Source organism: Heterodontus francisci, chromosome 11 (genome assembly GCF_036365525.1).
Source record: "Heterodontus francisci isolate sHetFra1 chromosome 11, sHetFra1.hap1, whole genome shotgun sequence".
Lineage (NCBI taxonomy): Eukaryota > Metazoa > Chordata > Chondrichthyes > Heterodontiformes > Heterodontidae > Heterodontus > Heterodontus francisci.
In genome coordinates this window covers 65,483,829-65,508,183 of record NC_090381.1, presented here as the reverse complement: position 1 = coordinate 65,508,183, position 24,355 = coordinate 65,483,829, and the positions used below count along the sequence as shown (strand labels likewise).

Below are 24,355 nucleotides of genomic sequence, written 5' to 3'. Positions count from 1 at the left end.
TTATTGCCAGCTTTTGTAGTGATGTGTAAAATATGTCTTAGCTTATGGGAAGGGTTGAATGACCCAATATAAAAATGTTCAGTGCTTTACAGAGTCCTTTTCTGATATTACCAACTGTGTGTTGCAGTAAAAGTGGGTTTATATGGCTGCTTTAGAAAGCCAGATGGAGGCAAAGGGACCAGAAGTAGCGATGGCACTCTTTCAGTTAGTAGAACAGCAAAATTGGCTGTACAAGGTTTGGAAATTGAATAAATCTGAATCCTACAACATTCGATCCATCTTGCTCTTTAAAATTTTTTATTTCTTCCCTTGTGGGCTCCTGGTCACAACACAATTCTCAAAAACCTGGTGCTTCCTTGCCTGCTTCTTCAAAACAAAAACTGCATATCAAAAAAATGTCTCAGTGGGCAAGTTCCTTTACAATAAAAAGAAACTAGGCCTCTCACTTTGCAGGTTTCCAACCACATTCCCAAATTAAACTGGTCCACAACCGACTTGTATTTATACATTGCCTACAACTTGCTAAAACATCCGACAGCACTTGACAGGAGTGCTGTAAAGTGAAATTTGACTGAGCCCAGTTAAGAGAATGGAGAAATTAGGGCTGATGACCAAAAAGTTTGGTTTTAGGGAGCATCTTAAAAGGAGGAAAGCAGGATCGAGTGGAGAGCCTTACTGAACGAATTTCAGTGCTTAGGGCCTTGGCAGCTGAAGGCTCAGCCACCAATTGTGGAGCAACTAAAATTGAGGGTGCTCAAGAGACCAGTAGTAGAGGAGATTAGAGCAATAGCAAGGGGAAAGGCTTGAAAGGATTTGAAAACAAAGTGAAACTGTTAGAGGCATGGCTTAACCGTGAGCCAATGTCGGTCAACCGACACAAAGGTGATGGGTGACTTGGTGAGAGTTAGGCCATCAGCAGCAGAGCTTTGGATGACCTCAAGTTTAGGAGGGTAGAACATAGGTGGTCAGCCAAGAGTGTGTTGGAATAGTCAAAGCTACAAGCACAGACGAGGGCTTTGCAGATGAGCTGAGGCAGGGATGGAGCTGGGTGATGTTACAGAGCTGGAAGTACGCAATCTTAGGTGATGGCACAGAAGTTCATCTCAGGGTCAAACAGAACATTAAGGTTGTGAACAATCTGATTCAGTTTCAGGACAATTGCCAGCGAGAGATGCTGAGGAGTGGAGTTTGTGGTGGGAACCGAAGACAATGGCTTCGGTCTTCCCAATATTTAGTTGGAGGAAATTTTTGCGACTATGTCGCTGAGGGGCAACAGGTGGATAAGAAATTGGAGGGGGCCAAGGATAGATCCTAGGGAGACACCAGGAGGTAACTATGCAGGAGTGGGAAGAGAAGCCATTGCAGGTGATTCTCTATAATTAAATAATAAAGGAAGCAGGGGAATGCAGTCCTACACAGCTGGACGACAGTTGAGAGGCATTGGAGGAAGATGGTGGGATTCAACCTTGTTAAAGGCTGCAGACAGGCAGAGAAGGACAAGGAGGGAAAGTTTACCGTTGTCAGTCACATCGGATGTCATTTGTGAATTTGATAAGAGCCATTTCAGCACTGCGGCAGGGCAGAAACCCAATTGGGGGGGGGGGGGGGGGGGGGGGAAAAGAGAATTCAAGTGTGGACTTTCAAAACTGGGCACTGATTTGGGAAGCGATAACATGTTCAAGGACTTGAGGAAACGGGTGTTGGAAATGGGATGGTAGTTTGCAAGGACATAGAGGGCAAGGATTGTCTTTTTGAGGAGAGGGGTGATGACAGATTTTAAAAAAAGGTGGGGCAGACAGTACCTGAGGAAAGAGAACTGAATATCAGCTAACATGGGAGGCAGGGGAGGTAAGTTGGGTGGTCAGCAGTGGGAATAGGATCAAGCGAGCAGGAGGTGAGTCTCAAACAAGATGAGTTTGCACAAGTCATGAAAAGGAGATAGCAGAGAAACTACAGAACAATGAGTGTTCAGAGCTACAGCAGTGGTAGAGAACGTTCAACTGATGAGCTAGGGAAATAGGCAGAGGCAGCTGATCAGATGGAGATAGCATGGGAGAGGGGTTTCAGATGATGATTTGCAGTAGAGAAAAGAGAATGGAGTTATCCTTGCATTCCAGGATGATCCTGGAATTGTGAACAGTTTTGGCAGATGAGAGCAGGACCAGATAGTACTCAGTGATCCAACTAAATCTGTCAGTGAATGGCTAAACTGCCATATCTGTTCAAGCCTGTGTCCCTTGGACTTAAGGGAGCAGAAATTAGGGCCCGGTCTAGGTGTGATAGTTTTAATGGAGACAAGAGCATTGAAGGTGGAGTTGAGGGAGTGGTTCAGCAAATTAGTAACTGCAGAAACGTTATGGTGAATGGAGGGCCAAAGGTTAAGACAGTTAGGATTTTGAAAATGCAGTTGTAAGCGAATTGGGAGAGGAAGACTTTTTTCTAGGGACAGGCACAGAAGGAAGTAGGGTTGGGAGGTGGAAGGGGGATGCGGGTAGAGAACGATACAAGGAAGTGATTAACAAGATGGAAGTATGCCCATGTACGATGGCAAGACCAAGGGGACTTCCATCAAAGTGAAGATTGTGTGATGTGTTGGACATGGAGAAGATGGTCAAGATTACTTCCCAGTGGGTACACTGGGTGGGATGGTTAGCAAGAGTGTAGGATGGGGAAGTTGGGATTGCTGCTTGTAAGGAGGCAGCAACGAACGCTTCAATGGGCCCTTCGGAGAATGTCAAGAGACACAGTGGAAAGCTGTAGACTTATCCAAAAATGAATCAAGCATGGACAGTGGTAGGAGTGTAGGAAGGCAAAAGGAGTACTGAAGGCTTGGGGAGGGAAAAAAAATAAACAGTACCTGAGAGGGGAGAAATGAAAGGAAGCACAATGACAGGAGTCGAGGAGAAGCAAAGAGAAAAAAAGTTAATAGGGGTTGGGGGTGGGGGAAAAGGATTGGAAATAGAAATCGATAGTCTCGGGTCCAGAGCAGCAGCCAAAATGCGCAAGTGAATGAACACAGGGAAAACATAGGCCTAGAAATTAGCATGATGATTGCATAATGTTCAGCACCCCATTTGCGACTTCCCAGATACTGAAGCAGTCCATGTAGAAGTGCAGCAAGACCTGGGCAATATCCAGGCTTGGGCTGATAAGTGGCAAGTAACATTTGCACCACACAAGTGCTAGGCAATGACCATCTCCCCTTGACATTCAATGGCATTACAATCACAGAATCCCCCTATTAACATCCTGGGGGTTACCACTGACCAGCAAATGAACTGGAGTAGCCATATAAATACCATGGCTTCAAGAGGAGGTCAGAGACTAGGAACCCCGCAGCAAGTAACTAACTTCCCAACTCCCCAAAGCCTTTCCACCATCTACAAGGCACAAGTCAGGAGTGTGATGGAATACTCTCCACTTGCCTGGATGGGTGCAGCTCCAACAACACTCAAGAAGCTCAACACAATCCAGGACAAAGCGGCCCACTTGATTGTTTGTGTACGGAGTGCCATTCACTCCCTCCACCACTAACGCATAGTGACAGCAGTGTGTACCATCTACAAGATGCACTGCAGCAATGCACCAAGGCTCCTTAGACAGCACCTTCCAAGCCACACACCATCCTGACTTGGGACTATATCACCGTTCCTTCACTGTTGCTGGGTCAAAATCCTCGAACTCCCTTCCCAGGAGCACTGTGGGTGTGCCTACCCCACATGGACTGCAGCGATTCAAGAAGGTAGCTCACCACCATCTTCACGGGTGGTTAGGGATGGACAATAAATGCTGGCCTAGCCAGCAACACCTACATCCCATGAATGAGTAAAAAAAAGACTTGGTGGCAAAACACAGAATAGGAAAACTGGAAGGAGTCAGAGATCCAGTGGTGGGATAAAGTTGATGAAGGTAGGGTGGAGTCAGTGTGGAACGTCAACAAAGAGACCAAGTGCAGACTGGGTGACCGCTTTGCGGAACATCTCCGCTCAGTCCGCAAGCAGGACCCTGAGCTTCCGGTTGCTTGCCATTTCAACACTCCCCCCTGCTCTCATGCTCACATCTCTGTCCTGGGATTGCTGCAGTGTTCCAGTGAACATCAACGCAAGCTCGAGGAACGGCATCTCATCTACCGCCTGCCGGACTGAACATTGAGTTCAATAATTTCAGAGCATGACAGCCCCCCATTTTACTTTCATTTTTAGTTATTTTTTTCTTCCTTTTTTTTTTAAAGAAAACATTCTTTTTTACAATCTTTTTTTTTTTGCATTTTTTTCATTTCATCTTAGTTTGTTCAGTTTGCTTACCCACTGTTTTTTTTTCAGGTTTGCACTTGCTGCTGTTCAATATTCAGTGTATTAACAGCTAATCTGTCCTAATGCTTTGTCTTTCAACACACCATTAACATATTGTTTGCCTTTGCTCCGTGACCTTTTGGTCAGCTATGTGACCTGGTCCAATCTGCACCTTCTCCTTTGTTATCTCTTGCCCCACCCCCACCTCACTTGCTTATAACCGGTGACTTTTCTAATATTTGTCAGTTCCGATGAAGGGTCACTGACCCGAAACATTAACTCTGCTTCTCTTGCCACAGATGCTGCCAGACCTGCTGAGTGGTTCCAGCATTTCTTGTTTTTATAACAAACTGAACTCTTGTCCAAATCCTGAGACAGGTGTGGTGGGGGAGTGACGTTCAGAAGTTATCTGGAGGTCGAGCATCGGAGGGCGCACTGATCATTTTCACGAGAATGAAGATCCAGGAGATGGCATGAATCAGTTGTGGGGCAAAAGATGCTGAAGGTCCAAAAGTGTACTTCAACCCAGGCAAGTGAATATCTGGCTAGGAACAGACTGCAGTTGAAGCTGAAAAACCAGCAGAACCCAGTAGTCCAATAATGGTGTCAGCAGGGAATAGCAGTGCCTAGGGGTGGGGGGGTGTGGTGATTGGTTGCACATTGATCAGTTATTTTAAAATATAAGCAACAGAACAGATCAGAGACGGCAGCTGAGTTTTATGTTGCAGAAGTGCAATCTTGATATCCAAAGTCCAGGAATTTGGAAGTCAAATCTCAGAAGAGATTCATAGCAACAATGCAGGTACAAAAACCAAAGTAAAAGCAAAAAATATACCCATCTGCTGGACACAACTTAAAGTTGCAAATGGCACATATTACTTCCAAATGCAAAAAAAAAGTATAAATTTTAATCTGGCTACTTATTAATCGCATTTAGTCATGATGCAGTTGCGAACGAGAGACAGGGTTTTAATTTGACATTTGTTGGCCTCCAAATTCACATCAGTACATTACAACCATCCTCTGCCAATAAAATGAATATTTTTTGTATAAACTTCAATTAGTTTCCTCCTAATGTATCACCTAACCAAAAACTTTGCACATCCTATAAAATATTTCTCTATAATTTGTATTGCATTCTAGCATCGACCTAAAAACAAAAAAAATAAATACACACGCATTTAAAGTTGCTCAAAGAAGATAAAAATCACTTACAATATTGAGAAGTTATGACTAATCAATTACTTTTCAACAATCTTCCTCTTGCCCTGGGAGCTGCTACCCCAGAGTATTTGAATGTAGGCAACTGCCATTCACAACATGCTCTCACTATTTCCTGCCCAAAAGAAAGTGTACTTACCTTAATTTTTGTATGTACATCCAATATATCTGGAATACTGCCAAAAATGGTTTTTATTTCTTCTTGAGCAAGAATAGGTCCTCCAAGTTGACCCTCTTTTTCCAAAGGAACTTTAAATAACTGAAAGCATTTCAAAGTACGATTAATAACTAAAACATCTGAACAGCGGTCGGATTTCTTTTTTTTAAATTCATGTATTTACAGTTGGGCAGGGGAAATAGAAAAAAAATCAAAAAAATTTATCTATTTTGTGTCCCTTTAGTATAGTATTTGAATACAATATCACTTCATAGATATTGCAATCCACCATTAATTCTCATATACTCACATCTTGGTGAGAACATGGATCAGCCAATGCCACTTACTACAACCATACAACCCATAAACAGAGAAACAATGGGCTTTTTTTTGCCCCAGAATAGGCAAGCCAATATGCTCCGATGAAGCATATGAAAGGTCACTGACCCGAAACGTTAACTCTGCTTCTCTTTTCACAGATGCTGCCAGACCTGCTGAGTGGTTCCAGCATTTCTTGTTTTTAAGCCAATATGCAGCTTGTGCTTTAATTAGAACACATTGACCAGTATATGTTCCATCTAGAATCACAATGCCAAAAAGTTGTGGATTTTCTAAGGAAACTGGTGTACATGATCTGTTACAACAGCAACTTTCTACTTGCTTGGTAGAAAGTTGTTAACTCCATAGAGAAGGTAACCAAAAGACACTTTTGGCTCCAACATGCGACTCATCATAAACCTTCCACTGGATACCAAACTTAGCAGCCAAAGAAACAATTTATGTCTTGGATGGAAGCAGATACTGCTGCACAGCAATCCCAAAAAGGAGTTCCAACTCATCAACGCCATCAAAAATTAACAGCGATTTTATGCTAGGTTAAAAAAATGAAGCTAATTTCTTTTAAAACAAGGGAAAGAACATACATTTATATAGCACGTTACTTGACCTCAGGATGTCCAAAAGTGCTTTAAAGCCAGTAATGTACACCTGAAATGTAGTCGCTGCTGCAATGTAGGGAAACACTGCAGCTAATTTGAGCATAGCAAGGCGATATATGGTAATGATTGTATAATCCATTTTAGTGATGTTGGGTGAAGGATAAATATTAGCTCAGACACCAGAACACTCCTGCTCTTTTTTGAATAATGCCATGGAATCTTTTACATCCATTTAAGATTGGACAAGGCCTCAGGTTAACATTGAATCTGAAAGACATCACTTCCAATAGCACTTCCTCAGTTCTGAACTGAAGTGTCAGCCTAGATGATGTGCTCAGGTCACTGGAGTAGGATTTGAACTCAGGGCTTTCCTGACACACAGGCAAGAGTGCTATAAACTGAGCTAAGGCGGACACCTAAGGGAGCAATGTCTGAGGCCATTATGGACCTTTGACAAAATGTTACTTCTTGTGGGTCATTAACAAAAAGCATTAACAAAAGATGAAGCTGCCAATTCAGCAAAGGTAGACAGTAGATGCATTTATTCTGCTAAAACTGAAATCAGCAGACATTTTTCATGTCTATGCATAACAAAAGAAGTTTCTTCTTTAACCCACAGAACTTGAAATATAATTTCTGTTCATTTACATTGCAGAACATTTGCGGTACCATGGACTAGCACGATGTAATTAAAGAGCAATAAAATAGAGATACACAGACTTCGGAGGTAGGAGGGGAAGAAGCTATAAATAATCACTTGTTGTTAATCTGTTAATTGTGCATCAATTGTTTAATTATATGCAGGTGGTGTGTGTTAATTGGGGTCTTACTTCAGCACTTGGAAGCAGAGACTAAAATAAAAGCAAAATACTGAGGATGCTGGAAATCTGAAATAAAAACAGAAAGTGCTGGAAATACTCAGCAGGTCTGGCAGCATCTGTGGAGAGAGAAGCATAGTTAATGTTTTGTGTCTGTGAGCTTGAAAGGTCACAGACCTGAAATGTTAACTCTGCTTCTCTCTCTCCACAGATGCTGCCAACCCCGCTGAGTATTTCCAACATTTTGTTTTTATTTTAGAAGCAAACACTTACTGAGACTGGTGGAGATTTTTGAGTGAGCAGTTATATGTTTGTAATGTAAATGTGAAACTGAGTAAAGATAGGCTCCAGCATCATCCTTCCACAACAAGCTTTCTGGAATTTAACAATTGCGCTCCTAGATACAGGGATACAATTATTTAAATCCAATAACTTACATTTATACAGTACCTTTAATATGATAAAATGTCCCATGGTGCTTCACAGGAGCATTATAGAACAAAATATGACACTGAGTCACATAAGAAAATTTTTTCAGATGACAATAAACTTGGTCAAAGAGGTAGGTTTTAAGGGGTGCCTTAAAAGGAGGAAAGTCAGGTAGAGAGGCAGAGCGAGGGAATTCCAGAATTTAGGGATGAGGCAACTGAAGGCACAGCCACCAATAGTGGAACAATTAACACCGGGGATGTGCAAGAGGCCAGAATTAAATAAGCACAGATAGTTGAGGTTTGTGGGGCAAGAGGCAATTAAAGATAGGGAGGGGCGAGGCCATGGAGGGTTTTGAAAAGGAGGACGAGAATGTTACTATCAAGATGTTGACTGACCAGGGACCAATGCAGGTCAGCGAGCACAGGGGCTATAGGGGAACCGGACTTGGGACATGGGCAGTTTTGGATGACTTCAGGTTGACGGAGGAAGAATTCAGGCAGAAACTAAGAAATGCACAGCTGCTTTTTTTCTGGTTATATTGCAGGTATTTCACTCACAGCATAGACACACACACCCCTACCTGAATAATAGTGGTTAAAATATCTACATAGTTGCTTTCTGTCTGGTACAGCTCCATTGCAACCTGCCACCGGGCAGACTGCTTTGCAGGAACAGCAGTGTAGCATTTTGATGGTTTAATGCTAGACTTGGGTGTTTCTGTTGGGGGGGAAAAAAAAAAAAGCCTTTAATTTTTGTTTAACCTCATGCAAATAAATATCCATATAGTATCCACCTCCAAGGAGGCAGAAAAATGTATTAAGTCAAGTGAAAGTTCACAAGAGCTCAATCTTAAAATTGTTCTCCAAGTACAAAACCACAAAAAAGAATACTGATCACCTTAGGTTTAAATATGAATTTAATAATCCAGATTTGTTTTGTGCAAAAGATATCATGGCAGCCCATTGCAAAATGGTTTTATTGGCAACATCTCACAATGAGAAACATTTGTACCTTCACTATAAAGAGCAACATCATCCCAAAAAGTAAAGCTTTGAGCCACAGAACATTCAGAGGCTGAGGACATTTCTACATCCTCCAGGGAAAACAGGTTTTCAATCATAGTGCTTTGTTGTAATTCATCATTCTTGCTTTGCTGAAAGTATTGCTGCATTTGCTCATCATGTAATGCCGCCTCTAATTCTAGATATCCTGCTTTAACCATATTGGAAAATGCACCAGTTTCACATTTTTGTAATTTGTCAAAATCTCCATTTTTATCTGGACTGTCATGTGTTGGAAGCCTCTCCTCCAGATCACAAGATTCGAGATCCACATTTTTGTCAGAAGTGCTCTGTTGAAACTCTCTCAATTTAATATCAATCACTTGCGACAAGTCAGTAGCCTTGCTAAAGTTTGCTATATTCTCCTCTGCACTATTTTTCTGAGATAAAAGTCCTTCATCTATCTGACCAAGTTTTTCTGGACTGCAGACAGAAGCATCCATCTCAATCTCAGTGTTGCTGCACAAGACATTATTGCTCTCAGTAACTCCTGGAAATTCTATAAAAGCTTCCCTTTGAAATTTTTCTCCTTTTTCTGTCTCATTTCTAACCTTAGGTGTATCTTCAAACTCAAGTGCTAATTTTGCCTCCGGAAAGCTAATGGGGGAACCAATGGTGTAATATCCAGATCCTTCCTTCTTTGGCTGAAGAAATTCTAGAAATTTGGCATGTTGTTCTATTTCTGAGTTGGTATTACCAATAAGCTTGCCAGACCTTTTTCCATTTTTTGAGCATCTCTGAACTCTCCAGTTATGGATCGGTTTGCCAACTTGCACAAATGTGCCCTGCTGTCTATCATTTTTTCTATGCCTCTTTACTATCCTGTTCATTTCATATTCTGAAAGAAAAATAAATAAACTGAATGAAATAGTATTGCACTGGTTATTCCTTCCTTATGTACTTTAGTTTTAAATGTTATTAACAATTCACTCAAAATATTTTGCTGCTTTCTCAGTAGAATCCAACTAATGGGGGACTTTAACTTTCCAAATATTGACTGGAAATACTATAGTTCAAGTACTTTAGATGGGTCAGTTTTTGTCCAGTGTGTGCAGGAGGGTTTTCTGACACAGTATGTGGACAGGCCAACCAGGGGCGATGCCACATTGGATTTGGTACTGGGTAATGAACCCGGCCAGGTGTTAGATTTAGATGTAGGTGAGCACTTTGGTGATAGCGATCACAATTCGGTTAGGTTTACCTTAGCGATGGGCAGGGACAGGTATATACCGCAGGGCAAGAATTATAGCTGGGGGAAAGGAAATTATGATGCGATTAGGCAAGATTTAGGATGCGTAGGATGGGGAAGGAAACTGCAGGGGATGGGCACAATCGAAATGTGGAGCTTATTCAGGGAGCAGCTACTGCGTGTCCTTGATAAGTATGTACCTGTCAGGCAGGGAGGAAGTTGTCGAGCGAGGGAGCCATGGTTTACTAAAAAAGTTGAAGCGCTTGTCAAGAGGAAGAAGGAGGCTTATGTTAGGATGAGACGTGAAGGCTCAGTTAGGGCGCTTGAGAGTTACAAGCTAGCCAGGAAGGATCTAAAGGGAGAGCTAAGAAGAGCGAGGAGAGGACACGAGAAGTCATTGGCGGATAGGATCAAGGAAAACCCTAAGGCTTTCTATAGGTATATCAGGAATAAAAGAATGACTAGAGTTAGATTAGGGCCAATCAAGGATAGTAGTGGGAAGTTGTGTGTGGAATCAGAGGAGATAGGGGAAGCGTTAAATGAATATTTTGCGTCAGTATTTACAGTAGAGAAAGAAAATGTTGTCGAGGAGAATACAGAGATACAGACTACTAGGCTAGATGGGATTGAGGTTCACAAGGAGGAGGTGTTAGCAGTTTTGGAAAGTGTGAAAATAGATAAGTCCCCTGGGCCAGATGGGATTTATCCTAGGATTCTCTGGGAAGCCAGGGAGGAGATTGCAGAGCCTTTGACCTTGATCTTTATGTTGTCATTGTCGACAGGAATAGCGCCGGAAGACTGGAGGATAGCAGATGTTGTCCCCTTGTTCAAGAAGGGGAGTAGAGACAGCCCTGGTAATTATAGACCTGTGAGCCTTACTTCGGTTGTGGGTAAAATGTTGGAAAAGGTTATAAGAGACAGGATTTATAATCATCTTGAAAAGAATAAGTTCATTAGAGATAGTCAGCACGGTTTTGTGAAGGGTAGGTCGTGCCTCACAAACCTTATTGAGTTTTTCGAGAAGGTGACCAAACAGGTGGATGAGGGTAAAGCCGTGGATGTGGTGTATATGGATTTCAGTACGGCGTTTGATAAGGTTCCCCACGGTAGGCTATTGCAGAAAATACAGAAGTATGGGATTGAAGGTGATTTAGTGCTTTGGATCAGAAATTGGCTAGCTGAAAGAAGACAGAGGGTGGTGGTTGATGGCAAATGTTCATCCTGGAGTTTAGTTACTAGTGGTGTACCGCAAGGATCTGTTTTGGGGCCACTGCTCTTTGTCATTTTTATAAATGACCTGGAAGAGGGTGTAGAAGGGTGGGTTAGTAAATTTGCGGATGACACGAAGGTCGGTGGAGTTGTGGATAGTGCCGAAGGATGTTGTAGGGTACAGAGACATAGATAGGCTGCAGAGCTGGGCTGAGAGATGGCAAATGGAGTTTAATGCGGAAAAGTGTGAGGTGATTCACTTTGGAAGGAGTAACAGGAATGCAGAGTACTGGGCTAATGGGAAGATTCTTGGTAGCGTAGATGAGCAGAGAGATCTTGGTGTCCAGGTACATAAATCCCTGAAAGTTGCCACCCAGGTTAATAGGGCTGTTAAGAAGGCATATGGTGTGTTAGCTTTTATTAGTAGGGGGATCGAGTTTCGGAGCCACGAGGTCATGCTGCAGCTGTACAAAACTCTGGTGCGGCCGCACCTGGAGTATTGCGTGCAGTTCTGGTCACCGCATTATAGGAAGGATGTGGAAGCTTTGGAAAGGGTGCAGAGGAGATTTACTAGGATGTTGCCTGGTATGGAGGGAAGGTCTTACGAGGAAAGGCTGAGGGACTTGAGGTTGTTTTCGTTAGAGAGGAGGAGGAGAGGTGACTTAATAGAGACATATAAGATAATCAGAGGGTTAGATAGGGTGGATAGTGAGAGTCTTTTTCCTCGGATGGTGATGGCAAACACGAGGGGACATAGCTTTAAGTTGAGGGGTGATAGATATAGGACAGATGTCAGAGGTAGTTTCTTTACTCAGAGAGGAGTAGGGGCGTGGAACGCCCTGCCTGCAACAGTAGTAGACTCGCCAACTTTAAGGGCATTTAAGTGGTCATTGGATAGACATATGGATGAAAATGGAATAGTGTAGGTCAGATGGTTTCACAAGTCGGCGCAACACCGAGGGCCGAAGGGCCTGTACTGCGCTGTAATGTTCTAATGAAGTAATGGAGAAGGTTGACTTTCAAAAAGGCATTTAACAGATTACTACATAATAGACTTGAAGCAAAGTTAAAGTTTATTTCAGGGACAATAGTAGAGTGGATACAAAATTTGCTGAGGGTAAGAAAGCAGAGATTGGTGGTGAATGCTTTTCCAGACTTGAGCAAAGTACATCGTGGTGTTCCCCGGGGTCTGTATTAAGACTACTGCCCTTTTTGATATTAATCTGCATTTGTGTTCCAGGGCATAATTTCAAAGCCTGCAGATGACTTGAAACTCGGGATTGTATTAAGCAATGAGGAAACAGCAACAGATTTCAGGAGGACACAGACTGATGAAACAGGCAAACACATAATAGATGAAATTTAATGCAGATACGTGAAGTGACATTTTTGGTAGGAAGAATGGGGTGAAACAATATAATGAAATGGTACAATTTTAAAGTGGGTGCCTGCAAGAAAGGTGGCATGACAAGTTGGAGACTGTTAAAGTATATAGGAGCCTTGATTTTATTAATAGAGAAATACAGAAGATGAGGAGATTTGATAGAGGTATTCAAAGTCATCAAGGGTTTTCCAGTGGCAGACGGGTCAGTAACCTGAGGGCACAGATTTCAGATGACTGGCAAAAAAACGAGGCGCAAAATGTTGAAAGGGTGGTGATGGAAATTCAATAGTAACTTTCAAAAGGAAATTAAATAATCGGAAGTGAAAAAATTGGCAGGGCTATCGGGAAAGAGCAGGATTATGGGACTAATTGGATAACTCTTCAAAAGAGCCAAAGGCAAAGTGGGCCACATGTTCTTCTATGCTATATTACTCTGATTCCAAAAACATTTCATACATCTCAATAGAACATAAAAAAAAAACCTGTCAACCCACCTCTGCAGGAGTCCGGCGTGTTAGAGATGTCCAACAAAGATCCCAGTGAAATGGAAGCTTCCGCTGACGGCCTTTTGCATGGAGGAAAAGGCGAGAAGTTGTCAGCCTCTCTTGTAAACTGAGCCAGTGTATCGCGTAAGCGGCGCCTCTTGCGCATGCTATTTGGTGTGCTCAGTGAAAGCAAAGACACAGACGTCTTAAGGGTTGGACTTGCTGACTGTAAGTAGAAAATAAAATCCTTTTTTCAGCTAAAAAACATCCAGAAAAAAAAAGTGCGCCAATGGTGATGAAAAAAAAATTGACGTACCTCTTCAAACAAGTACATTGACTCTCCAGCTCTGGCATCCATCTGTATGCTTCCCCAGAACCACTAAAATGAAGAGAGACTTTTATTAGTAATCTACACTAGAAAACATACAATTAGAACACATTAACTGTTGTCAATTTAATATCAACTCAATCAAAACCATAACCAATTGCAGAAAGAATACTTATATACATATATAAATATATTTCACTACATTAGATCACAGAATGATGGACCATTTAACTCCCATAGTAAATTTCATTTCAGTTGTCCCACTGGAGAAGCAAAAGCCAGATAAAACCCATCTCCATCTTCTTTCAATGAATACTGAATGACAACTGCACAGTTTTCACTCTCACCTGGCATATGGTATGTGCCCTGAAAGACCCAGAAGGAGAAAAGAAGGGGGGCCTGGGGTGGGGAGTTTGATTTGACACCTTAATCCAAAGCAACAATAAACATTATTAGAAGTTTCTATTATATTAGTCCAAGGCCAAAAGTATGGTAGAGATTTCTCACCTCCTGTTTTACGACAAACAGCTTTTTGGATGGTTCAAATGGCAGCTGTTTTATTGTATTCTCCACCACAAGATGAGTGCAGTTTTCATCGTTAAGAGGCAGATATCGTCCTCCTGAAAAGGGGCAGCAAGTTGTCAAATTTCCATTACTTATAATCGTAGATCTTCACAGCATTTTTCAGATAGCCTATGGTCTGGAATACAATTTTTAAAACCGCAGCCCCATGGTGAGCTGCTGGAGCTCATGTTTCCCCAGGCATTTATAATGCTCCCAAATCTTCAAATCACAATTAAACAAACACAAAGTGAGGATGAGAAGTGACCTTCAAAAGAAGTTGACAGACATACATTAGGGGCAGAGGTTGATGCGCAGAAGAAACTCTATCTTGGAAAGAAAAAGGAGTTTAAGATTACACTTGCACTCCATTACCTACTTGCAAGCATGATTATGCTTAAAGTTTAATAGTAGGCGAGTTACTTGAAAACAATTGCTTTACATAGTTTTCTTGTACGTTCACCACAGACCTTGCATTTCAGTCATTTCTTCCATACTTTTCAGTTCATCATCTGAGAATCCCAGAAAAGATAGCACGCAGTCTTGAAATGGTGGCACTTTGAATTCGTTTTGAAACACGTCGTCATCAGCAACATGGAAATCACTACAGAACAAAACTAACTGTTAATCTCTACCAATGATCTTTGTAATGGAACTTCTGAACTTGTGATTCATGACAGCAATCCCATAATCAAGCTTGCTACATTTTTCTAGAAGAGGAAAATATTGTAAGACAATAAATCTGCTACTCGAATGATTTTGAAATAATGGGTGCTATCACTAAGAGCTCAAGATTGTTTGAGTTTCCTCGCCTGCAAGAATATCCAATATGGCACCGGGCACCAGAATGTAAAAGTTGAATTGACACAAAAATAATTTAATTATTTTTTGGGAATTCTCTCTAATACAACCAAGATGATGTTAATATGACTTGCACACCTTACTCAGAAGAATTATATCTGTCAGGGTATCTACTATCCTTCTATTTAAAAAAAAACAGCAACATTTAAAAGTCAGCTCTCTACCTTAGAGCGCCCTTTCCGAAGTGTTTTCCACATTCATGTCCATCTACTATTCAGAAATAATGTTTTAACACATCAGTGTGTAATTCCCAACTGCTATAACTGATGGTTAAAGATAGTAGGGTAATCAGATGTTAAACACCCACAAGTCAGGGTCATACAGCACAGAAACAGGCTCTTCGGTCCATCGTGTCCTTGCCGGCCATCAAGCCCATCCATTCGAATCCCATTTTCCAGCACTTGGCCCATAGACTTGTATGCTATGGTGTTTCAATTGCTCATCTAAATACTACTTAAATGTTGTGAGGGTTCCTGCCTCTACCACCCCTTCAGGCAGTGTATTGCAGATTCCAACCACCCTCTGGGTGAAAACAATTTTTCCTCAAATCCTCTCTAAACCTCCTGCCCCTTACCTTAAATCTATGCCCCCTGGTTATTGACACCTCCGCTAAGAGAAAAAGTTTCTTCCTATCTACCCCATCTATGCCCCTCAAATTTTGTATACCTCCATCATGTCCCCCCTCAGCATTCTTTGCTAGAAGGAAAACAACCCTAGCCTTTTCAGTCTCTTCATAGTGGAAATGCTCCAGCCCATGCAACATCCTGGTGAATCTCCTCTACACCCTCTCCAGTGCAATCACATCCTTCCAATCGTGTGGTGCCCAGAATGGTACACAGCTGTGGCCTAACTAGTGTTTTATACAGCTCCATCTTAACCTCCCTGCTCTTATATTCTATACCTTGGCTAATAAAGGCAAGTATTCCATATGCCTTCCCAACCACCTTATCTACCTGTGCTGCTGCTTTCAGTGATCTATGAACAAGTACACCAAGGTCCCTCTGACCTTCTGTACTTCCTAGGATCCTACCATCCACTGTATATTCCCTTGCCTGGTTAGTCCTCCCAAAATGCATCACCTCACACTTCTCAGGATTAAATTACATTTGCCACTGCTCCGCCCATTTATATTGTCCTGTAATCTAAAGCTTTCCTCTTCACTATTTAAGACACCACTAATTTTCATGTCATCTGCGAATTTACTAATCATACCTCCTATATGCACGTCTAAATCATTAATGTACACTACAAACAGCAAGGGCCCCAGCACCGATCCCTGCGATACACCACTGGTCACAGGCTGCCACTCGCAAAAACAACCCTTGACCATCACCCCTCTGCCTCCTGCCACTAAGCCAATTTTGGATCCAATTTGCCAAATTGCCCTGGATCCCATGGGCTCTTACCTTCTGAACCAATCTCTCATGCGGGACCTTATCAAAAGCCTTACTGAAGTCCATGTAAACTATATCTACTGCTCTGCCCTCATCTACATATCTAGTAACCTCCTCATTTGTTTACTGAGTCTCGTGTAAACAGCATGAATAGGATATTGCATTTTTGTCTCCCTACAACAGATCAATACCTGCATACCAAACCTAGAGCCTGGTCTAAAACTGCCTTAGCTGACTCCGTTCTCCAGTCTATTCAATCTTCTCTGCCAGTTATATTCAAGTCTACTCAGATATCCCTACTTTCCACCCGTGTCCATATCAAAACAGGATTTTGATTTACATAGAATATACAGCACAGAATCACACCAGTCTGTCCAGACACATCTCCTCCTATTCCATTTACCTCAGCCTTTCAGCATCTTCCTATTATTTTAAAAGTATTAAGTTATTTACCTCTACTACTTCCTGTGGTAGATGTTCTACATTCTAACCACTGTGCAAGAATGTTTCTCAATTTCCAATTGAATTTATTAGTAACTATCTTCTACTTATGGCCTCTAGTTTTGGATTCTCCCACAAGTGGAAGTACTTTCTCCACCCCATTCATAAATTTTAAAGACTTCAATCATGTCTTCTCCAACTCGTCTCTTATCTAAAGAAAAAAATCTTCAACCCAATCTTTCCCAATAGCTGTAATCTCACTTCTGGTAACATCCTGAAAACATCCTTGTAAATCTTTTTTGCATTTTCATGTGTGCTTCCACATCCTTTCAATAATTTGAAGACTAGAACTGTGAACAATAATCCAAGAGTGGCCTGACCAAGGTCCTATACAAATTTAACATAACTTCACTGCTTTTGAATTCTACACCCTTAGGAATAAATCCCAATGCTTTGTTAACTTTTAAAATTACATTGCTGACCCATAATGCTGCTTTTAATGATTTTTTAAAAAATTCTTTCATGGGATGTGGACGTCACTGGTAAGGCCAGCATTTGTTGCCCATCCCTAATTGCCTTTGACAACTAAGTGGCTTGACTAGGCCATTTCAGAAGGCAGTTAAAAGTCAACATTGCTGTGGGTCTGGAGTCACACATAGGCCAGACCAGGTAAGGACAGCAGATTTCCTTCCCTAAAGGACAGATGGGTTTTTAACGACACTTGATGATAGTAATGGTGCCATGAAACGGAGACTAGATTTTTATTAATTGAATTTATTAATTAATTGGATTTAAATTCCACTGGCTGCCATGGTGGGATTTGAACCCATGTCCCCAGGGCATTAGCCTGGACCTCTGGATTACTAGTAGTGACATTACTGCTCCCCATGTTCATGTGCATCCCCACATCCCTTTGCTCTTTTACCTCATTAGTTTATATTCCAAGGTGTAGGTGATGTTTATCTTTGCTACCAAAGTGCATTACCTTATACTGATCTAAAATAAAAGCAAAATACTGCAGATACTGGAAATCTGAAATAAAAACAAGAAATGCTGGAAATACTCAGCAGTCTGGCAGCATCTGTGGAGAACACACAGTTAACGTTTCAGGTCAGTGACCCTTCATCAGAACTTTATACTGATCTATGTTGAAATTAATTTACACTTTGCAACCCAGCCTACAAGTTTTCTAATGTCATCGTGTATTATGTTCCTTAGTGTCAGCTACACCCTCCTCCCTCATTTGGTATCATCTGCAATTCTGATGGCATCACAGTTAGGCTCATGACAATTTTGATAGTTCTTTATTCCAAACTCCAAAATCATTAATGTAAATTATGAACAGCATTGATCTTTGTGGTTCACTGCTTTTGACCTTCTGCTAATCGGAATAACTACCCTTTACCCCTTCCTATTTTTCAGTCCGTCAATTTGCTATCCATTCAGCTATTTATTCTCCAACCCTACATGCCCTAACCTTTGTCATTAGCCTACCATGTGGTACCTTAAAGGCCTTCTGAAAGTCCAACTATGACATCTAATGCTTAGCCTCATCTACTCTTTCCATTAGAATTCTTTGAAGTGTCAGGTTGGATAAGCATGACAGCCTTTTAGGATCTATGCTATTATACTTCCTGTCTCTACATGCTCCAATACACCTTTTAGCATAAATTCCCATAACCTTTCTATCACTGAAATTAAGCTCTTAGGTTTTGTTTCATCTCCCTTTCCATATATAGGAATGAGATGAACTGTCCAACAGTCCTCTGGCAATACCCCATCTTCTACAGATTTTTGTAGATATAAATTACTGGCTCTGGTATTTCCTCCCTAGTTTCCTTAAGTATTGATGGGTGCATACCATCCAGACATGGGTTTCATCCTCTTTTAGCTTTACCATTTTATTATTTTCTCCCTTTCTATCCTAATTCTATTAACATTCAAGTTCATCTTCTAGTAAAGTATCTATTTTGTTATCTTCTTCAGTAAAAATGAAGCTAGTTATTCAATACTTCTGCCACTTTTCTCATTACCTGCAAGTTTATCTTGCTCATCTTTTAAGTGTTCCTAACCCTACTTTAATATTGCTTTTATTCTGCATGTCGACAGAACACATTTCTTTTCATAATCCTTGATAATTTGATTTCAATTTCTCTTTGCCTTCCTGATTTTATTTTTAAAATTTCAAGTTCTTTTGACCTCCTCTCCTTTAGTATCCAAGTACTTACTTCCATGTCTTTTTCTTTAGAATCAATTTTCCTTTAGTTCTTTGCTCATGCACAGTGCCCCACATCAGCTTGCTTGTTTTTGACTTCGAGAAATGTATTCCACTAGAACTTCATTAATTACCCTTTTAAAAAATTTCCACTATTTTCCTGCCTCTTTTGTTCCAAGATTTTCTCCCAGTTTATTCTCTTTAGTGCCACCCTCATTTCCTCAGAATTTGCTTTTTTCCATTCTATTACCTTAGTCTTTATCCTACTTATGCCATTCTCAGTCCTAATCTTGGACCTTGCTATGTTGTGATCTCCAAAGATATTCTCCTATATTACCCATTACAAAGATCCAGCAATGGCTCTTTCTTGTCGGACTTTTACATTGAGTAATAAAAAGAGTCCTGTATACATTAAAAACTAGATTCCATTTTGATATTTCTTCTTGCCAGTTTATTTGGGGATAGCTGAAATTTCACCTTCTTCTCTGCCTGCTACTTACCTTGTGGATTTGCCTCCAGTTATTCCTCCAATTTCCTTCCATTTGGTTAAGTACAATATGCCCCACATTAGGATAATGGTTTCTTTCTCATCTTTTAAACTCAGTTCATATGGACTCTGCAACTGCTAGCTACATCCTTTTATTCCACCTCTCATTTTGTTATCTTTAACTACATCTATTCCACCTCCCTAACTGTTATTATATGGCAATATTTAGTTGCCAACCTTGTCCTCTACGTAGCCACAATTCAACCATTCCTACTATTCCTGATCCTTTTGGCAAATGATTGTCTCCAGTTCATCCGTTGTGAGTACCATGTACATTGCTGCACCAACAGTTTAAACTGTTTTTATTTATTATTCCTTTCTGTTTTTAGTAGTTATTTTACCTTTCTGTTTTTATGACTTAAACGGATCTCTGGCCATTCAAGTTATCCTTTTTCCTTCCTTCAGTTTGTCCATCACTCTTTTCCTGATTCTTTTAGATGTTGACTCCAAAATCTCAAGTCACTGAAGAACATGTCTGTTAAAGACTGGAATCTAAGTTGCTACTCTTGGCATAAGTAGTTTAACAAAATAACCCCAGCTAGATTCAATCTGATTTCTAGACAATAATTCACATCAGCTTGATACAGTTTTTATTCTACGATAAAAGGTGAACAGAATCACATTTGCAATTTTGGGAGCTTTACAATCACGCCAGTTTTTCCACTAATGGAATAAAATTTGCTTTGCCAAGATACGCATTTGAACATTTGGGCTACCTATTTATGTCACAAAGCACGCAATGTAGCTCAGCTGTGTGTTTATATCTCTAACAGAACATAATTTAATCGACAAAGGAAACTATTATATAATGCCGTGGTTCAGTTGATAGCACTCGTAGCCAAGTCAGAAGGTTGTGGATTCCAGTTCCACTCCAGGATTTGAGCATAAAAGTCAAGGCCAACACTCCAATGCAGTTGAGGGACTGCTGTGCTGTCAGAAGTGCCGTCTTTCAGATGAGAAGTTGAACAGAGGCTCCACCTGCCCCCTCAAGTGGGCATAAAAGATCCCATGGCACTATTTCAAAGAAGAGCAGGGGAGCCCTCCCCCCACCCCACCCCTACAAACTGGTGCCCTGACTAACATTCATCCCTCAAATTAGAAAAACAGATTATCTAGTCATTATCACAAGAACAAAAAGAAATAGCAGTAGACCATATGGCCCATCGAGCCTGCTCCATCATTCAAAATGATTAATGTTGATCTTAGCATTCAACTCCTTTCCCACCCACTCGCCATACCTCTCGACTCCGAGACACCAAAAATCTGTCTATCCCAGCCTTAAATGTATTCAATGATGGGGTAGAGAATTCCAAATATTCACAACCCTTTGCATGAATTGACTTCTCTTCATCTCAGTCCTAAATGATCAGCCTCTTACCTTGAGACCGAGCCCCCGTGTTTTAGATTCCCAGACCAGCGGAAATAATCTCAGTGTCTACCCTACCCAGCCCCTTTAGAATATTATATGTTTCAATGAGATCACCGCTCATTCTTCTAAATTCCAGTGAATACAGGCCCAATTTACTTAGCCTATCATAGGACATCCCCCTCATCTAGAGACCCTTCGCTTAATCGCCTCCAATGTAAGCATATCCTTTCTTAAATGTGGACACCAAAACTGCACAATGTACTGCAGACGTGGTCTCACCAAAACCCTGTACAACTACAAAAGCAATACTTTATTGCAAGGGGATTGGCGTACAGGAATAAAGGCCAACATGCCATTTGCCTTCCTAATTGCTTGCTGTACCTGAACGTTAACTTTCTGCATTCCTTGTACAAGCACACCCAAGTCTCTGAACAGTTATAAGTTGCACACCTTTTAAAAAATATTCTGCTTTTCTATTCTTTGGACCAAAATGAATAACTTCACACTTGCCTAAATTATAGTCTATTGCCATCTTGTTGCCCACTCATTTAACCTGTCTATAACTCTTTGCAACCTGTGTCCTCCCCACAGCTTACCTTTCCACCTACCTTTGTATCATCAGCAAACTTAGATACATTACTCCCTGTCTTTTCATCTAAGTCATTAATATAGAGCATAAATAGTTGAGGCCCCAGCACTGATCTTTGCAGCACTCCACTATTTACTACCTGCCAACTTGATAATGCCCTGTTTATGCCCACTCGTTGCATCCTGTCAGTTAACCAATCATCTATCCATCTAATATATTACCTCCAACTCCATGAGCCCTTATCTTGCCTATTAACCTTGTGTGGCACCTTATCGAATGTCTTTTGGAAATCCAGGTATACATTTACTGGTTCCCCTTTATCTACCCTACTAGTTAAAACCTCAAAAAAAGCTAATAAATTTGTTAGACATGATTTCCATTTAGTAAAACCATGTTGATTTGTTCCAATCATACTGTGCTTTCCCAATTGAATTGTTAAGACTTCCTTCATAGATTCCAGCATTTTTCCCCAACGACTGACATTAGGCTAACTGGCCTGGAGTTCCCCATTTTCTCTGTCCCTCCTTTCTTGAAAAGTGGTGCAACATTTGCCAACTTAAAATCTGATGGGACCGTTCACAAATCAAAGGAATTTCGGAAAATCATGGCTAGCGCATCCACTATCTCTTTTCGAACCCTAGGGTGTAGGGCATCAGATCATGGAGATGTCAGATTTTAGTTCCTTAAGTTTCCCCCAATACTTTTTTTCTGCTATGTATTTTCTCAATTTCCTCACTCTTTTTAGGCCCCAAGTTACTGTCTATTTCTGGTCTGGAACTGGTGTCTTCTACTGTGAAGACAGACACAAAATATTTGTTCAATACCTCTGCCATTTCCTCACTCTCCATGATAATTTCTCCTGTCTCTGCTTCTAAGGGACCAACATTTACTTTAGCTACTCTCTTCCTTTTGATATACCTAGAAAAGCTCTTACAATCTGGCTAGTTTACTCTCATCTATTTTTTCCTTTTTTTTTTAAATCAACATTGCTGCTTGTGGGAACTTATGTGCAAATTGGCTGCCTTGTTTCCTCCATTAGAACAGTGACTACATTTTTAAAAAGTAGTTAATTGACTGCAAAATGGTGCTATCGAAATGAAAGTATTTTTTTTTTAAAGCTGTGAAACCAAAAGTTTAAAATCCCCACAAAAGAAAGCCATCCTCATGATTTAATGCACGGCTACTTGTATTAAAATGTAAATACAACACATCATTAGTTTGACATGAATTTAGTTATCGAGGATTGCTTTTTACTCCACACAAAGTTTAAAAGAAACTGAAGTACTATATTTCATGAATTACAAAATTAAGATACAAAACATTGCATTGTAAAGCACTACTTGGATGTGGAATAGAATTTACATGCATTTGATTGGCACCTTTAAGAATTTTCAATTTACATGAGCAACTACAAAAAATGAAGGACCAGATGAGACGTTTTAGATCAGATATAACATTTCTGCAACTGCTCAAATGCATATTCTGCAGTTTTAAAAAAATTCACGACTCAAATCTTATGAATTCTCACTGACTGTGGAATTAAATGGAGAAGATCACACAATGTGTATTACATTACATTAAATCAAACAGAAGCCATAACAATTTTTACTGGTAACAAATTGGAACACTTACGTTTCATTTCGTTTTTCCCAGGCCTTGTAAATCCATTCTGCTCTCATGATAGGAGTGCCCATGCTTACAGCAATCTATAATTAATATTAGACATTTTATTTTGTCAATTTCCATCCCACAGGCTCTCCTAAAAGCATTGACTGCTACTGGAGCACAATACCACAGGTGCCAATTGTTCTCACTACCTCACCGAAAAGGCCAGTCTACATATGGGAGTATAGCATATTCACTGTCAGCAAGTTATGCAACTGCATGGAGGAATGATCTTGTCTTTTATCTATACAAGCACACTTCATACAGGGCAGCTGAAAAGTAATCAAAAGTTGACATTCTCACCAAGTTTCCCCATTCTAACCCCGGCACCCTACCCTAAAAGGGACATATGCAAATTGTAGCAAGCCTACCACTAACCATTATAGATCAAACATCTACTTTTCAAAATCAGGAGAGATTCAAACCTCCACACCGTGCAGAGATTGACCTGTAACTTACCTCCTCTGACTTTGAGACACGATAATCACTCATTCTCAGCTTGCTCGCAACCAGATAACCTTCTTATGCCTCCCAGATCAAGAACCTCTGTCTGAACTGAAGTTTATTTCACAAAATTATCTTCAAATAATCTAACACATTAAGGATCTGATTTTTTAAATACTATACTCATTCTGTCATTGACAATTTATATTGGAGCACAACTGGTAATCTCAAGCAGATAAGATGGCCTATTTTCCATAAAAACTATACAGAAATTGATTAGGTTTACAAGATAAGGAAGGCTATTTGGTCCATCTTAATTTACCCATCCAGCAAAATTCTAGAGGTACTCCTCCTCGCCTGTTGTATCTAATTGTTGATTAAATAGTTCCAGGGCTCTATCTTTAACTTTCCAAAACTCATCCTGTTGACACCAGGGATCAGCTTAGTGGCTTTTCTCTGCACTACCTCCAGCAATTGAAAGGGTCTTTTGTGTCAAAATACAGATCTGGACAGAGTATTCAAGGTATAGTCTGACTAGATCAATCACCACTTCCCTGACTTATATTCTGTTTTTGAAGTTCAACATCATTTAATGTAGTATACATGAATTTTAGCAAGGCTTTTGACCATATAGCAGATGGTCAGAAAATTAAAAGCTCATGGGATCCAAGGAAAAGTGGCAAGGTGGATCCAAAATTGGCTCAGTTACAGGAAGCAAAGGGTTTTGGTCAACAGGTGTTTTTGTCACAGGAAGA

At 40.7% G+C, this 24,355-nt stretch overlaps 1 protein-coding gene across 5 annotated transcripts in view; it reads right to left on the bottom strand.

Moving 5' to 3' along the window:
• ect2 (epithelial cell transforming 2) overlaps window positions 1-24,355 on the bottom strand; it is an 82,038-nt gene that overhangs the window by 43,519 nt on the left and 14,164 nt on the right. For all 5 annotated transcript variants that reach the window (XR_010975977.1, XM_068042229.1, XM_068042231.1 and 2 more), the window contains exons 6-12: window positions 23,124-23,197; window positions 14,546-14,679; window positions 14,022-14,134; window positions 13,503-13,565; window positions 13,196-13,412; window positions 8,439-8,575; window positions 5,653-5,772 (exon numbers count right to left, since the gene is read on the bottom strand). Coding sequence is in view for 4 of the 5 variants with exons in the window: in XM_068042229.1 (XP_067898330.1) it covers window positions 5,653-5,772; window positions 8,439-8,575; window positions 13,196-13,412; window positions 13,503-13,565; window positions 14,022-14,134; window positions 14,546-14,679; window positions 23,124-23,197 (858 nt within the window). In the remaining variant the exon portion in view is untranslated. The remainder of the gene's footprint in view (window positions 1-5,652; window positions 5,773-8,438; window positions 8,576-13,195; window positions 13,413-13,502; window positions 13,566-14,021; window positions 14,135-14,545; window positions 14,680-23,123; window positions 23,198-24,355) is intronic.